Source organism: Vombatus ursinus, unplaced genomic scaffold, assembly GCF_900497805.2.
Source record: "Vombatus ursinus unplaced genomic scaffold, bare-nosed wombat genome assembly UNPS02007612.1, whole genome shotgun sequence".
NCBI classification, from domain to species: domain Eukaryota; kingdom Metazoa; phylum Chordata; class Mammalia; order Diprotodontia; family Vombatidae; genus Vombatus; species Vombatus ursinus.
This window is the reverse complement of record NW_020947390.1, coordinates 5,211,926-5,228,413: the sequence shown is the minus strand read 5'-3', so window position 1 is coordinate 5,228,413 and position 16,488 is coordinate 5,211,926. Positions and strand designations below refer to the sequence as shown.

The 16,488-nt window shown below is 36.8% G+C and overlaps 1 protein-coding gene across 3 annotated transcripts in view; it reads right to left on the bottom strand.

Annotated features, from left to right (window-relative positions):
• The window catches only part of DYNC2H1 (dynein cytoplasmic 2 heavy chain 1), a 363,910-nt gene that overhangs the window by 43,676 nt on the left and 303,746 nt on the right, over positions 1-16,488 (bottom strand). For all 3 annotated transcript variants that reach the window (XM_027849539.1, XM_027849541.1, XM_027849540.1), the window contains exon 85: positions 15,307-15,396. In XM_027849539.1, coding sequence (XP_027705340.1) covers positions 15,307-15,396 — 90 coding nt within the window. The remainder of the gene's footprint in view (positions 1-15,306; positions 15,397-16,488) is intronic.

The window sequence follows — 16,488 nt, the reverse complement described above, 5'->3', positions numbered from 1 at the left end:
TAGATTTTAAGTTCCCTGGGGGCAAGGGCATATCTATATTTAAATCCCCAGTACCGAGACTTGTGCCTTGCACATAGTAGTCGATGAATATTTACAAAACAGAATTAAATTCCTACCTATCCTAGTGAGACATGAAGACAGCATAGCCCCAAAGAGGTATTGCTCCTTTCTCATAACTACAGGGCTCAAATCTAACAGATACTGATTCGTGCCACACACTCCTCCCTAAAAAAATTAAATTTTGATTTCATGAAAATATTTAGGAGAACTATAAAATAATTTGCCATCAGAAAAACTGAAAGTGAAGGAGGTATTTCTTCATTTCCCCTCATATATCCTAACATATAAAGGATTTCTTTTAATTAAAATAGCTTTTGTATAGTCACACTAAAGAGTTAAATATAGTAACAATCAATTATGTTTAATGACACTTGGAAGAGCTTTCTATATAATATTTTTAAGTACAATGTACTTATATAGGGCAAGGATTTTACATTCAGAGTACTAATATTCAAATTAAAATACTCTGATGGTCTAAAAACAGTGTGATCATTAGTACCTTTTCTACTCTTTCTTATAACTCTGCCACTTGTCAATGCAGAATTCAAAGGGGGCCACACTAGCCTGAAGGATACTTGTTTGTTTTTCATCCACTATACTTTGCATAAAAGTTTGGTGGTGAGAAATGCCCTGTTTCCCTTCAAATCATAAATACTAAAGTTGTAGTACATGTTCATCTACTTTGCTGATGGGCTGAGGTTTACTATATCCTATTAATCCATGGAATGGGGAAACTTGATACACTCAGGACAATTAGCATGCTAAGCATACTAACAACTTTTAATGTTTTTGCTTACTCCAGTCTAACCAGCAACTAGAGAAACTTTTTTTTTTTAATTCTGGGTAAGATTTCAGTTCTAGATAAATCTATTCTCAGTTGACACAATGTTAAGAGTTCTGGAGGAAGGCTTCAATGTGTTAGACCCCCAGCAAAGGATTAATGGGACAATACGGACATGAGTTACAGGGGATCAGAAGGCATATAGAGTTTGTGATCTATGATCCATTGGAGGGGGTACCTACACTGATGGAATCTAAGATTCATGAAAGCATGTGCCAAGCACTTTGGCTTAGGTGCCAGGGGAAATATAAAAATAATTAAGACAGGATCTGTCACCTTGTTCAGCTTAAATTTAGCTAGAGTGATAGTACAGAACATACAGATCTAAACTACCTTGGATATTTTTACATATATTCTGCATATATTCATGCATAGATGTTATTTTCCTGTTCTGCCCCTGCTGCCTCTGCTTATGAGGTAAGGGGGAGGGAAACTGCAAGGGAAATTAAAATAAGGTGCTTAGGAAGCAGCAAGAGCTATGGCCAATAAGTAGGTAAAGAAAGCAGGTTTATTCAGCATATACTCAGGATCAGAAACAGTTTAGGAGGGGAAGGGATACCCCAGTGAAGAATCATTCTCAGAGATAGGTCATATAAAGGGACTTAGAGAGGGGGCTAAGACAGGGTCTGGATGGTTCCCTCTTCCCTGGCCTTTAGTCAAGGAAGTTAGGCATGGCCAAAGCCTGATACCAAATTAGATCTATGAAGGTAGAGATAAAGAGAGTATGGTTGGCTGATAAGGCAGTACGGCACTCAGGGTCCTCATACCATTACAAGTTGGATGCTCCTTGGTTATGAATTATTAAGCCATAGCAACTCATGAACAAAAGAAAGCTCAGTTAGACACCAACTATGGTCTGTTGTTGGATCTGTTACTTGAAGCTTTTTTTTTTCCCAGAACTTGTCATTGTTTATGTTCTAGAGGAATAGCACACTAGAACACAGGGTCAGCTCCACATTATGGTGAAGAGTCAACATAGGACTTTATGGACTTTCCGCCCTCACCCCTCAAAAAAAAAGATTACAAAGGACATTAATAATCACTCACCCATAGATCTACTTTCTCACTTATATAAAATGCTTCCACAATAAGGGATTGGAGTGGAGGATTTTTCCTACCTTTGTTAAAAAAAAAAAAAGACCATCTATAGTAATATGTGAGATTTCATGTTATGTGGTCTCACAGTTACTTATTTCCTGTATTACAATATGCCATTACAATACTTAAAATTCTAGTTGCATTCAGGGCATCCTTGAAGAGGGTATTAAAAGTCTTTCATACAGTCTTTCACAAGCAATATTCCATAGCAGATCACATCTTTACCATTACAAGATTAAAAGGCATAAGGAATATAAGATTCCACTATGCTTAGTGTTTGTTGAATATAAAATCGTATTCGATTCAGTAGAGCAAAGCATTAAAAGCTATCTTCTAATTTGTCTCCCCTACTTATATCAAAATCATAAAATATAAATATGTAGCAACAGTTTACTCCTTATCTTTGATTATTATTATTTAGAGGCATAAAAGGGAAAACATACACTTGGTAAAGATGTTTACCATGATCTTTGACAAGGACCAGCAAAGAATTCAAGCTGGAGATTCCCTATAGAGGGTGAAGTGTGATCCTCTGTGACTGAATAAAGTCCCAGAACATGGTAAATCCTCTAAAATGCTATCAATAATCACTCAACAGACTGTCTTTCCACACACAGGAAAAACCAAATGCATGAAGAATGGTTGATTCTGACCTACAACAGGCCATGTTGCACCTGCAATGTAAAAGACCCTCCAGCATATTGGGTAGATCCTCTGTGAAGGATCTGTGGATAAGAATCATGTAAGTTAAGAAGGTGTGAGTGGGTTGTCATCTGCAATGATAGAAGGAATACCTAGCTTACAACTGGAGGGACAACCTATAAAGCTTATCCATCAGCCTATATATCTATGAAACATGCTCCAAACAGACAATGATCTGGGCCCAGAATTAAAAATGAAAAGGAGAAGAACAGGCTGCTTAGTTTTGAGGAAATCACAAAATAATTTACTAACTCCAAGTGTCTGCCTGAAACAAAGACCTATTTTTTTTAACACTAGGATTTTCCCTATAATGATGTACTACTATGAGTCATGGAACACTATAGTGTGTGAATAAATGAAATTAAGAATCACTGAAAAGACAATGGAGAGGTACACAGTGAGTGTGTAAGTAGGAGGCAAAGCTGTGATACATGACAAATAAGAAAGGAGTAAGAAAAGTAGTATATGAGATGTCATTAAAGAAACGTATAACAAAAAATAAATATGGGCTGGTCATATGATCAAGAACCATCAGACAGATGTCCCATGCGCTCCACTATTATCCCTATAATATCAGACGATTGTGAGGAAGGCTCCCAGCAGGTGAGTGGATTCCTCATGGTGACTTTATAGAAGGACATGGACAAGAGTCACACACGATAAGCGGGTATGGATGGGATGTGATCCACACTACTGGAATAATAACATTAATGAGATCATGGAATCATTGGTGTACTGGAATACCAGGTACAGTATAAGAATCAGACAGAGGTTATCAAGTATAGTGCCTAGACAACCAAAATACAGAGAAGTAATCCAATTACACATAAGTCTTTTTAGCCACATCCCTAAAATTATTAAATAACAGATAAAAGAATTATCTTCTAAGGACAACAGCTCAGCAGGATGTTATATGGATAGAAATCACTGCATTTCTAATTCACTTAGTGCAATTTATGGAGGCAGTGAGTCACAATACAAAATGTGTCGTGGAGGCTTGCGGATGAATGATAATCTATGGCAAGTAATTTCAATTCTATTTAAACTTGTATTGCTGTTATAAATTCTTCATCACAGAGGTAGCTAAATCATTTAACAATTACATTAACTTCAACTTTATCCTCTTATTCTCATTGTTCAGCTTCTTTATTACTTTAAAGGGGAAAAAATGACTCAAATATTTGCCTTCATGTTGAATGAAAAAAATATGTCTACAAGGGATCGAACAGGAAGAGCTAATTATTTCAATTGTGATAAATAAGGTTCTTTTTGTTTCCCTATCTCCTAGAAGCTGCAATGCCAGCTGTTTGTGTTTGCTTTAGAACATCAGTCTAAAGGAATAAAGGTCATAGGGCAATGACATTTTCCTTGTATTTAGAAAAGCCAGATGCCATAAATACCCCTGGGAAGAGATAGTCTGCACAGGGCCTAGAAAACTACTGACAAGCAAATTAGTAAAGAGGTTTGAGTAGCTGTCAATCCACCATGATTCTGCCTAGTGCCCATACTGCCCAAAAGCTTTATTTTTAAAAATACATTCTGCTTAATTCAAAGTCTATAATGAAATCTGAATGAAAAATCTGATTTTTAATGCAGATGTAAGAGAAAAAGCTACCATGGAATGCTCTATATAATTTACACTGGAAAAAAAAGTTAATTCCACCTTTTGGTTTTCTATAAGCTCCACATTTTTAAAGAAAATAAGTACACAAGGATGTGATTTACTTAATTTAGTACTTTTTTTCAGTGTGTTTGTTATGCTCTTATTTATCCTTGGTAAGCACATGAGGGAATTTCCTTTAAAAAAAACTAGATAAGTTTCATGATTCTTTGAAAATTCTTGTTTGGGATAATGTTTTTTTTAATACATTATTATAATTCCATCTTACATTCACAATTCAGTAATTTTAGACAGCAGAATTTATATGACAAAAAACAAAAAAAAGTTTTTCCTCCCTCATTATATGTTCAGGCATGTGATCTCTGGGGGAAATTGCTATTTTGAAAATCACTGCATGTGTTGATTCTGATGATTCTGGACATACATGAATATCTGTATTCTGCTTATGTCAGTAGGCTGTAAGTGTCTTAAGGGCAAGGACTATTTCAGAACAGGGGCTGGTACATAGTAGGTATTTTCAAAAAGCTTTTTGATTATTTGAAATACATATGTAGCTTGTAAGAAATCAGAATATTTTCAGTTTATTTGCCAGTCAGTATTAAAAGGGATAAAGCTTAGTTATTGAATGTAATTTACTGACATGGTCTCTTATCTAGGAGGTATACTATCTGAGCCTACTGGCCTTCTCCCAGAAAGGGAGGATCAGGAGGACTGACCCGAAATGTGAGGTCCTACTCTGTCCCACCTCAGAGCAACTCTGAGGAAATCTCTAAGATAAAGCTTAGATATGGCTCCTATCTAGGGAATCCTTCCACAGCAGGTAACAAGATCTATTCAAGAAAAGGTACTCAATGTACAATATGAATAACAGATATAAGTCAGCTTAAAAAACAAATCTCATAAAGATACATTAACAAATAGAGAAAAAATAAAAACAAAAAAAGTCACTATATTATCTTTAGAATTAAAGCAACTTCATGGAACTACTGAAAGAATTGAAACTGCAGTTTCACAAGCAACTTGGATCTTCAGGGCCTCTGCAACTTGCAACGTCCAGAGATTGAATGGCCAGTCAAATAGGATCCTTTGGCCCTTCAAATTTCAGGATGATTTTGTTGGTGTTCATCTTCTCCCTTAGGAAGCAGGAATCACCTCCTCCTGGGCAGTTGGTGCCTGACCCTGCAATTCCCCAATTCTCAAATTCAGGAGGGCAGCTACCAAGACAGTTTTTCTGGATCACTATTCACCCACCTATGCCTATGGAAGGAAGTAGGAGGAAGAAGCAAGCAGCCAGGGATTCAGACTCTCCTAAACAAGCATACACACTCGTATGTAGCCATCTCTGTAGCTTGGGAAAAAGGGATAAGAAATCCCCTTTCTCCTTTGCTTTAAGTCTAAGAAGAAAGCACTGAATACATCCAAAAAAGAGGCTGACATGTTTTGATTTGGTTTTTTTTTTCTCAGTTCTTACAGCCCTTAGAGTGAGCAGCTTCTCGTGACTCACGTCTCTACTAATCATTTTTTTTTACAACCCCTCAGTCACTGGGGTCACAACCCACAGTTTAAGAAGCACTGAAGGGATTGCGAGTGGAAAAAGTTTAAGCCCTGCCCTAGACCATGAGATCAAGGGTTCCTCTCATCACCCCCATCCAATGTGTTGTAGAGTAGGTCTTAGTCTGGCTCTTTGAGTTCTACATCTATGATCCTATGATCCATATACATTAACTTTTCTATTACTTTACACATTTTATAAACTTTAGTCTAATAATATGAACTTCCCATCTCTCAACTACGAACAGAAAAAAGTTTATCTTCTCTATTAACTATAATAATGGAGCAATAAATATTAATCTAAGAAAACTTTCCCTAGTCATAGATCATTTCTAATATAAGCTGGATGATTTGGTAATGGTGCCTTTAAAAGAAATTATTTTAATTCTATTGACAAACATAAAAAAGAATATTAAACCAAAATACAGAAGCAATGTGCATAATCATATTTGCATTAGCTTTTCCTCTACAAAAAGCTAACTAAAATTAAGGGAGGAATTTATAAAGAATCCATTTGAGAACAACTACAGAGGAATATCTAAGATATCTTTTCCCTCTTATTTCAGACTAAACAGTAACTCTCTTGAGATTCATAGTGAATTTTTTTGATTAATTCTTGGGCTTATAAGTCTATTTCATACTTTGAAATTCCTATCTAATCTGCATTTTTTTGTTAGGGATGATGCTTGTCACGTGTCAGTCACAGGGAATTTAACTCACTCCACAAATTTAATCATCTTATTTTATATTGTAAAAGCATAATTTATATTATGATCTGCAAAATACAAACCCAAACATTAGATTAACATATTTTCAATGATTTTCTAAGAGTATATATAAAAAAAATTTATAGTTGCCTTGGTAACTAGCAATATGTAACTCAAAACAAATTATACTTTCTGTATACAAAGTGTCAATTTTACTTTGAGAATCAAAGTAAAAAACTTGAAAAGTGACAAGTGTTACTGTTAAAAATGAAAAATTCAGGAACATTAAGATCCTATCTGAGAAAATGTTTTCACTTATTTAGTGAAAAACATTTCTGATGCTTCTCTTTCTTCCTGAACATTTCTACATGATAAGCAAGGCAATGTAACAGAGAACATATTGACTTGGATAACATGACAACATACCTGAAAATTACACTCAAGATAACCTGAAGAATATTTTTCTGTTGAGTCCCTCAAGTATCTTGACAAAAAACATCAATTCTTATCCAAGGAACTCCAAGTCAACACCATGACAGGCAACTTTTCTGAATTTCCATACTAACAAGTTTCCCAGTAGTATCATAGCACCATTTTCTGCCCCACTGCCCAACAAATTTCTCTATACATATGTCAACTGACTTTTAAAAGCAAGATGCAAAACCTAAGGCACCTCTATTGACTTTGATGTAACCTTGTAAAAATTAGAGAATTATAGAATGAAAGGGAATTTGAAGATCACCTTTTTCATTCTTTTCATTTTATAGATAAGTAAGAGACCCAGAGAAGTGACTTACTCAATCATATAGTTTAGAGCTAGGGCAAAAACCTCAGTCTTCTGATTCCCTGGCCAAAGCTCTTTTCATGATTATCTATGAGTTTTCTTGGCATCACTTACACTGGTCTGACTAGAATTTCTATGTGTCCTCTAAATATTACTGTTACATAAATGACAAGTCAGACTTAGATTCTGTGCCATTTGACCCACATTTGTCTACATTGACGAATACAACCGAGATTAAATGATAGTGAAAGATAGGACCCTAAACAGAGCACGTTTGGTGACGTAGCTAACCCTAACTATTCCTCTAAGTCACTTCTTCATGCAGCCATTATGGATTCTGCCTCATGTCAGACCTACTCGCATTAATTCAGTTTTGCAATCTTTGAACCTTCCTGGAGAGATAACAGACCCTCTCAGTTGGATATGGAATAATGGTCACAATTACTGGATATACTTTACTGTAATGTCCACAAAAATATGTCCACTTCTTTAAAAAAAAAAAGCAAAGCTCAAGTCAAAGCTAAAAAAAAAAAAAGCAAAACCTCACTAAGTTTGTTCCAACAATAATGAATATAATTTAGAGATTATTTTGTTGACAAATAAATCCTTATCCCACCCAGTAGTTGTGATCTTTGAGTTTAATTGAACACTATGCTTCTATGTTCATTTGTCTTAGATCTTGTGTTCCTAATCTAATTCTTTCATTTATTTTCAATCTTTCCCTGTCTACTGGTTCATTCCCTGTGACCTACAAACATGCCTATGTCTCTGTCATTCTGAAAAACTTCACTTGATCCTTCTGTTCCCACTAACTGTCATCCTATCTTTTCTGTCCTTTATAGCTAAACTCCTTGAAAAGGGCGTCTACAATAGGCACCTCTATTTTCTCTCCTCTCACTCTCTTAACTCTAGACAATCCAGCTTCTAACTTTATCATACCACCAAAATTGCTCTCTCCAAACTTACTGATGTTCCCTTAATTGCCAAATCCAATGTTCTTTCCTCATTCTCCTTTACCCTCTGCAGCCTTTTACCTTTGTTATCACTTTTTCCTCCTTGATACTCTCCTCTCTATAAGTTCTCAGGACACCACTACCTTCTGGTTCTCCTCTTACTCATCTGGCCATGACTTCTCTGTTTCCTTTGCTGGATGTTCTTCCAAATCACACCCTCTAACCACAGGTGTACTCATTGTTCTGTCCTAAACCCTCTTCTCTTTTCCCTCTACACTACTTCACTTGGTGATCTATCAGCTCACATGGATTTAATTACCATCTCTAAGCTGATTATTCTCAAATCTATCTATCCTGCTCTGCTGATTCCATCTTGCATTTCCAACTGCTTTTCAGGAATATCAAACTGGATGTCCAGTAGACATCTTAAACATCTAAAGACATCGTAAATACGTCCAAAACAGAACTCGTTTTATTTTCCCCTAAACACTTTTCCCCTCCTACCTTCCCTACTACTGTAAAGGACAACACCATCCTCCTAGAGTCCCTCAGGCTCACAACCTAGGGGGTCATCCTAGATTCCTCACTATCTCACATTCCCTATATCCAATCTCTTGCCAAGGCGTTTTCACCTTTGCAACATCTCTCATATAGCCCCCCTCCTCTCCTTTGACACTGCCATCACTCTGGTGCAGCCTCTGATTACCTTACTCCTGGAATATTTCAACAGCCTGCCAGTAGGTTTACCTACCTCAAGTTCCCCCCACTCAACTCCAATTCATTCTCCATAGGCCATGAAAGTGATTTTCCTGAAGTGCAGAGTCAATCATGTTATCACCCTACTCAGTAAATTCCAGTAGCTCCCTATTACTTCCACTCTGTTTAGTATTCAAAAGCCCTTCATAACCTGGTTCCCTCCTATCTTTCTAGTCTTTTTAAACCATATTCCTTGACATATACTCTATGACCCAGTGATAATGCTCCTGGCTGTTCCATAAACAAGAACCTTGGGGCAGCTAGGTGGCGCAGTGGATAAAGCACTGGCCCTGGATTCAGGAGGACCTGAGTTCAAATCTGGCCTCAGACACATAACACTTACTAGTGATGTGACCCTGGGCAAGTCACTTAACCCCACTGCCTAGCCAAAAAAATAAATAAATAAATAAAATAAAAATAAAAAAAATCAAGAATCTCCATTTTCCAACTCTGGGCATTTTGTCTAACTACCCCCAGGCCTGGAATGCATTTAATTCTCTTTCATCAATTGACCTCTCTAGCTTCTTTTAAGTCTCAACTAAAATTCCATCTTTTACTGGAAGCCTTCCCCAATACTTTCTAATTCTAGTGCTTTTCCTCTGTAAATTTTTTCCTACTTATCCTGTATATGGCTAGCTTATATATTTGCTTGAATGTTGACTCTTCCATAAGACTGTAAGCACTTTGAGGGCAGAAACTGTGTTCTGCCTTTTTTTTTTAATCTCCAGCACTTAGTACAGTGCCTGGCACATGGCAGGTAATTAATAAGTGTTTATTGATTGATTTTCTCTTTATCTTAATCAGCACCAAATAGTGTTGATGCTTACCTCTTTGCTCTATAGTTGTAATCCTGAGCTGGAAAGATGAACCACTGTAGTTTCTCATTTAATTTCCTCATAATGACTCAGTCCAGTATCCTCCCTAGATTGCTGTTGGAGTAGTTACAGAGAGAGCTGGGCTGTATTGCTTCCTCTTACTCCACCATCTTGGCAGGTCTCCTTAAATATTTATGTTTCAAATGTTTCTTGTAAATAGCATATTGTTGGATTCTGTTTTCTAATCCAATCTGCTACTCTCTTCAATTTTATCAGTGAGTTCATATCACTAATTTTCACTAAGTATATATAAATATATACATATATATGCTTATATATACATACCTATATCACTCATGTTCAATAGATAGATATATTTACCTATACATATGTCCCTTTATGTGAGTGCCCATGTATGTACGCACATGTATATGTATATGTGCCCTCAAGGAACTCACATTCTAATGGGTGAGACAATATGCAAATTATTATGTACATGCAAGACACAGACAGTGAAAATGGAAAGTAAATTAAGATGGAAGGCACTAGAGGAGAGGAATGAGGAAGTAACTATGGAAAAGGCCTGGAGTCAGGAGGGGGTGTTTGTTGTATGTGAGGAACAAATAGCAAGTAGATTAGTGTCACTAGATCACAGACTACATGGAGGGGAGTGAAATGAAAGGAATATTTCAAAGGTAGTGTGTTATTTGATACAACTCATGTGTTCTTTCTTCTGACCAACTAAATGACCAGAAAATTTCCTCCTCTCCCTTTTTTGGTGGTTGTCTTGTTCCTGATTTCTTTATTTCTCAAGCCTCCTCTGCAATAAGGTTTTTACTGATGGCGAATTGTTGACTTTGTTATCTGTGCTTCTTAGTCTCTGTATGTCTTATTAAGCTTGTAAATTTTGCTTTAAATTGCTGATTAAAGGATTCTAAGTTTTCTGATATGTTTGTTTTCTGGACTCCTTCCTTGTACCATCTTTAATTTGTTGATGTGGCACTCAAGTTTCTACTGCACGTAGTAGCTAGATATTGATGTGATCTTCCAATGAGTTTCCTTACATCTTCAGCAGCTCTTACAGGTAACTTCTTTGTCATCTGTCATTAGGTAGATGGATTTATCTCTTCTCCTACAATGTATAAGGAACTATGCTAGATATTTTGAGGGATATTAATAAAGAGGATGTAAAAATATAAAGAAGTCTCCATATAAAAAGAATGCAAAATACTCCAGCATCTCTCAAAGTAAACTGCAGTACTCTTCAAAATAAATGGTAAGACATAGGAAAGAAATGGATCATACAACAATGTATTAGTAATAAATTTACTTTTGAAGCTTGAGATATGTTTGTGCTGGAAAGTTGAAAGAAAGTATAAAACTAAAGAGAAAATATAATGTCTATGTAGGTAGAAAATCAGAATTCAGAAAGAGAATGTGATACTTCTATTGGAGAGGAATCTTTGGAAGAGAAATCAAGAGAATTATTCAGAGAGACTGAGATTAATTTATTTTTAGAATGGAGAAAGATGAGAATAGCCCAGTGGAGAAAGACTCTCTCATTGCTTGGCTGGTATTGTGTGCATCTCAGTTTGAAAGTCAATGCAAAACATCTGTCCAGAAAAAAAAATCTAACTTGTATGAATTTGCTGAAACTATCAAATTATTAGTAATATTCATATAGAGTAAAATGTGTGGATCTACAGAACTGAACAGAGTGCAGGAGAAATGAGGCATCCTCCCTAATTTAGTTTCCCACAAAGGAAACAGGGTCAAATGACAGGAGAACAAAAGGAGAAGGAATGTTAGACCAAATACCTTGTGTTTTATAATGAGAGGTAGGTAATGGGAAGAGATTTCATATGAGAAAGCTAGAGACATAGACTTATTTGGCTAAGAGATAAGATGGCTGCCCATCTAATAGCATTTTCTATTGACACAGGCAGAATCTCAAAATAATACTTTTAAACACAAGTCGATCCAGAGAGGCCCGAAAAAAACTCTCATCAGTGATGACCACACTGGTCATCTAATTAGTTTAGGATCCACTTCTGAATCTCAGCTAATCTTACACATACCAGTATGGGAACATGTAAGACCAGATTTGTCTCTCTGGTGCCCTGAAGCAAACTGAAGGCAGGTACGCTTATTAGGAGGCTATTGAAACAATTTGGGTGAATGGTGATGAGGGCCTGAACTAAGGTAGAAGCTTCGTGAATCGAAGAGGAAGGGACAGATGCAAGCAATGTTATGGAGATAGAATTAATAAGACCTGGCAAGTGATTGGACAATGTGAGATTCAGTCAGCGTATGTCACAGCAGTAAGGTTCGTTGCCAGAATAAATCCAACATGAACAATTCAGTGTAGTTTCATATTCAGGGTATTGCTCTTTAAGTAACTCTCCAGGGAAGCTAGAGCACAGGCTGATCAGATGACCAGCAAGGGAAAGCTTTCCATGATGGGTGACTTGTTGCGTGACTGTTTTGAGGCAGTTGGGGCAGTTCCCTTGCATTCTAGGTGGCTGTCTACAATCTCAATGACTATACTGGAGGTGGGACACATGAGTTACTTCTGCTGCTGAACAGAATCTACCAATGGATGTGAGAGCTCTGAATTGCTATGGATGACAGTTTTCATGTTAGTTGAAACTAAGGAAGACTGATCCTGGATAATAGATCAGAATAACATTTGAGAAAGGTTCGATTAAGATGCAGAATCAGCTTTGCGAAAAGAGTTTGTGAGGGACTTCTATCAAGATGGTGAAGTAAGAAATTATGTCTTAGTCTAAGTCTCAGTCTTACTACCTCAAAATAAGAAATGCACCAAATAAATAAAAATTATAGAAACAAGATGAGAAATGAACATTTTGTAACAATATAATCCCTATCAAAAAAAAAACTCAACAAAAGGCTATGTTATTGATTCACTTCACCCTGTTTGCACCTCCCTCCCTCTCTCTCTCTGACCATGTTGCCAGGCTTACTTGTATTTATTTATCTATTCTTGCTTTGGCTGTGGTAGTTTGTGTTGTCTCCACAAAATTTCTCCTTGTAATGAACTAGTTTGACTCCTCACCCCTTCCCAAATATGAAGCAGAGTGTACTGAGTTTAGTCAGCCCTAGGGAAAGATGGAATAGATGACAAACTATCTAATAAAGGAAATAAAATGTTTCCATAAAGAGAGTCATGAAAATCCAGGCAAGAGAAATTCTCCAAAAGGAGGAAGCGCTCAACAATGCAAACAAAACAAACCAACTACAACTGCAGAATAATAAAAAAGGATGAGGGCTGAGAAAACGCCAGAGGCGTTAGATGTCAAGAGATTGTTGATGGTTTTGCAGAGTGACACCAGTCATGCAGTAGCGAGAGCGGGAAGCCAATCTGCAAGCATTTAAGAACTGAATGAAAATCGATATCATTGTCTAGTGGAAAGAGCACTGCATAGGTAATTAAGAGACTTGTGTCCTAGTTTCAATTTTGCTACTAACTAGTTATAAGACAACAGCCAAGTCATTTACCTTCTTTAGATTTTAATTTTATCATGTAGAAAATAAGAGAATTGGACTATATAATATCTAAGGTCTTTTCAAGCATTACTTGCATTCTAAATTGCATGGGTACCAAATGAGCACATATGACATGTTTACCAAGCAACAACTTTTTGAAGAACCATATGACTTAAATTCTTTTGGTTCTACTCTGCTAATTTTAACACTATGCTCTTATCCACTATTCTTCAATACACTATAGAATACCACCATAAGAAGGTTCAGGAGTCACAATGCCAAGTATTCACTGATAATCCATAGAATAGCTTTCTCTTTCTCTTTCTCTTTCCTTTACACTCACTTGTTGAATTAAATAGCTTAGGCACTAAATCACCATAATGCTAAATATGGTGCCTATCACTTTCATCAATAATTATCAGTAACAAAACGTGAACGAACAGTTGCAAGCTTCAACATTAACTGCATGCGACAGGATTCTTATTGGGCACTGAAGACTGTATTGGTTCTGCTTACTCTTAGATAGTAGGAGGAAGTATACTCCTTGGATCTGGGCAGGCCAGCTTAGATCCTATTTGACATCCTTCTGATACTAGTTGACATGAGACAAAGAAGCTGTCACTGTGCTCTGACTTGGCCAGCAATCATTTGACCTCTGCTACTTGGGGCAGGAGAAGGGCTATTCACCCCATGAAAATGTCCCTTTTTTAGAAATCTTCCTCAACTGTGATTAACAAAAGTAACCAACCCATTAACAGCAACAGATGCCATTCCTCCACTCTGTTCACACCATACAAGAAAGAACACTCTGTCCTATTTTTTCCTTTATAATAAGACAGAAAGAATCACAGAACTAAATTCTCAGACAAGATTCTAGTGATTCTAATGTGTGGACAGGTCTTATCAGAACCCCCTAGCAAATCCCACGAGATCCATCCAGTTCCCTGTGTCCCTCCTATCCTTGCTATTGGGATCCCCATTTTTCTAGGAGCATAAGGATATGATTTATCTCTCATGAGAATCACTGATAGACACAAAGGGTCAATTGAGAAAAGAACTCCATATATTGTAGGAAAAAATACATATGAGCAACCTTTCTATGAAACCACACAAAGTTCCTACTTAATAAAAATCTCTTGGTGACCCGTCAATTCAGCAAACAGTCTAACTCTTTGGAATGGCAACTGATTAAAATACAGTTCCACTACACAAACACTGCAGTTATTCTCTACCTGCTGAGTATCTATGTCTTCACTATATCTCAGTTACTTTGCTGCAGAAATGATAATACTAACTAAATTATAATACTGCAACTTCTTCCTTTGAGTGAGGCTTCAGCTGAGCTCAACCTTAGTTTATGTCATGCCAATTCCTCTATCTTGAAGTTCTAGTGATTCTCTGTTGTTAGCTTTTACTAGCCTGAAACATGGGCACTCCTAATCTTCTATGTTTAACAGTTGTCCTTACTACTCAAGTCCTTTCTTTTTGATATTGGATTCTATTTTCTCCTCCTCCATATCTGACCACCACACCACCGTCATGACCCTAAATGTGCTTGCTCAGGAAAAGAGGTGGACAAATCATAGTCATTCAAAGCGAGGCCCCTGACACTAGAGCCCACTTTAATACATGTCTGTAAAGAGAGATGGTCTTTTCTATTGAAGGAAAAAATATCTCTTTTGAACCATAATGTAGAGTTGGGTTGCCAGTGGGTAGAAGCTTTCCTAAGACACTGAGCTTACAGCATGCATTTTTAAAAGGATGAAAACATGGGTGACTATATAAAAATATTTTAAAAAAGTGATTATTTAGTAAATTCATCTGATCCTCTGATTAGAGTGGTTTTCAGATCCTAACAGGCCTGTTTTAATACGTTTACATGATGAAAATAACTGAAGAATATAATTTTACCTGTATTGCAAGTGCACGAGCTACAAGACCTCTAAGATACTGTAAGGGATCTTCTGGGCCTTCCCACTTGCTCTGCCATATTAGAGGACACTGCAACAAAAAAGTAATAATTAATTTAATATATTAGTAATCTTCTTATTTCAATATTACAGATGAAAAAGCTACTTAAGGTCTCCTATTATGGGAATGTTTCATCAAAAACATAAAAGTTTTTACCTTCACAATTTCTCTCCTATCTGACCACATCTTTTTTTTTTCTTTTCTTTTTTTTTAAATCTCCCATCTTGCCCCTCCCCCCACCCCAAGATGGCATGCATTCTGAACACCTCTTCCCCTAGTCTGCCTTCCCTTCTATCTCTCCCCCCCTTCTCTTATCCCCTTCCTGTTCAATTTTCCTATGGGGCAGGATGGATTTCTGTACCCCATTTCCTGTATTTGTTATTTCCCAGTTGCATATGAAAACATTTTTTTTAAACATGTGTTTTTAAAACTTTGGGTTCCAAATTTTCTCCTTTCCTCCCTCCCCACCCACCCTCATTGATAAGGCAAGCGACTAAATATAGGTTATATATGTGCAGTTATGCAAAACACTTCCATAGTAGACATGCAGTGAAAAACTAATTCTATTTCCCTTAATCTTATCCCTCCCCCCTATTTATTCTATTCTTTCTTTTGACCCTGACCCTCCTCAGAGGTACTTGGTTCTCATTACCCCCTTTCCCTATCTGCCTTCCTCTCTATTATCCCCCTACTCTCTTGTCCCCTTCCTCCCCCCCCTTTTCCTGTAGGGTAAGACAGATTTCCATACCCAATTCAGTGTGTATGTTATTTCCTCCTTAAGTCAAATTCTATGAGAATAAGATTCACTCATTCCCTCTCATCTTCCCCCATTTCCCCTCCACTGTAAGAGCCTTTTGTTTTCTGTTTTTTTCTGTGAGATAATTTACCCTGTTCTACCTCTCCCTTTCTCCTTCTCCAAGTATAATCCTCTCTCACCCCTTAATTTTATTCTCCAGATATGACCCCTTCATTTTCAACTCACCCTGTGCTCTCTATCTATCTATCTATCTATCTATCTATCTATCTATCTGTATCTATATATACGCACACATAACTTTTTCCCCTCCAACTACCCTAATACTGACAAAGGTCTCATGAATTACAAATATCATCTTTCTATGC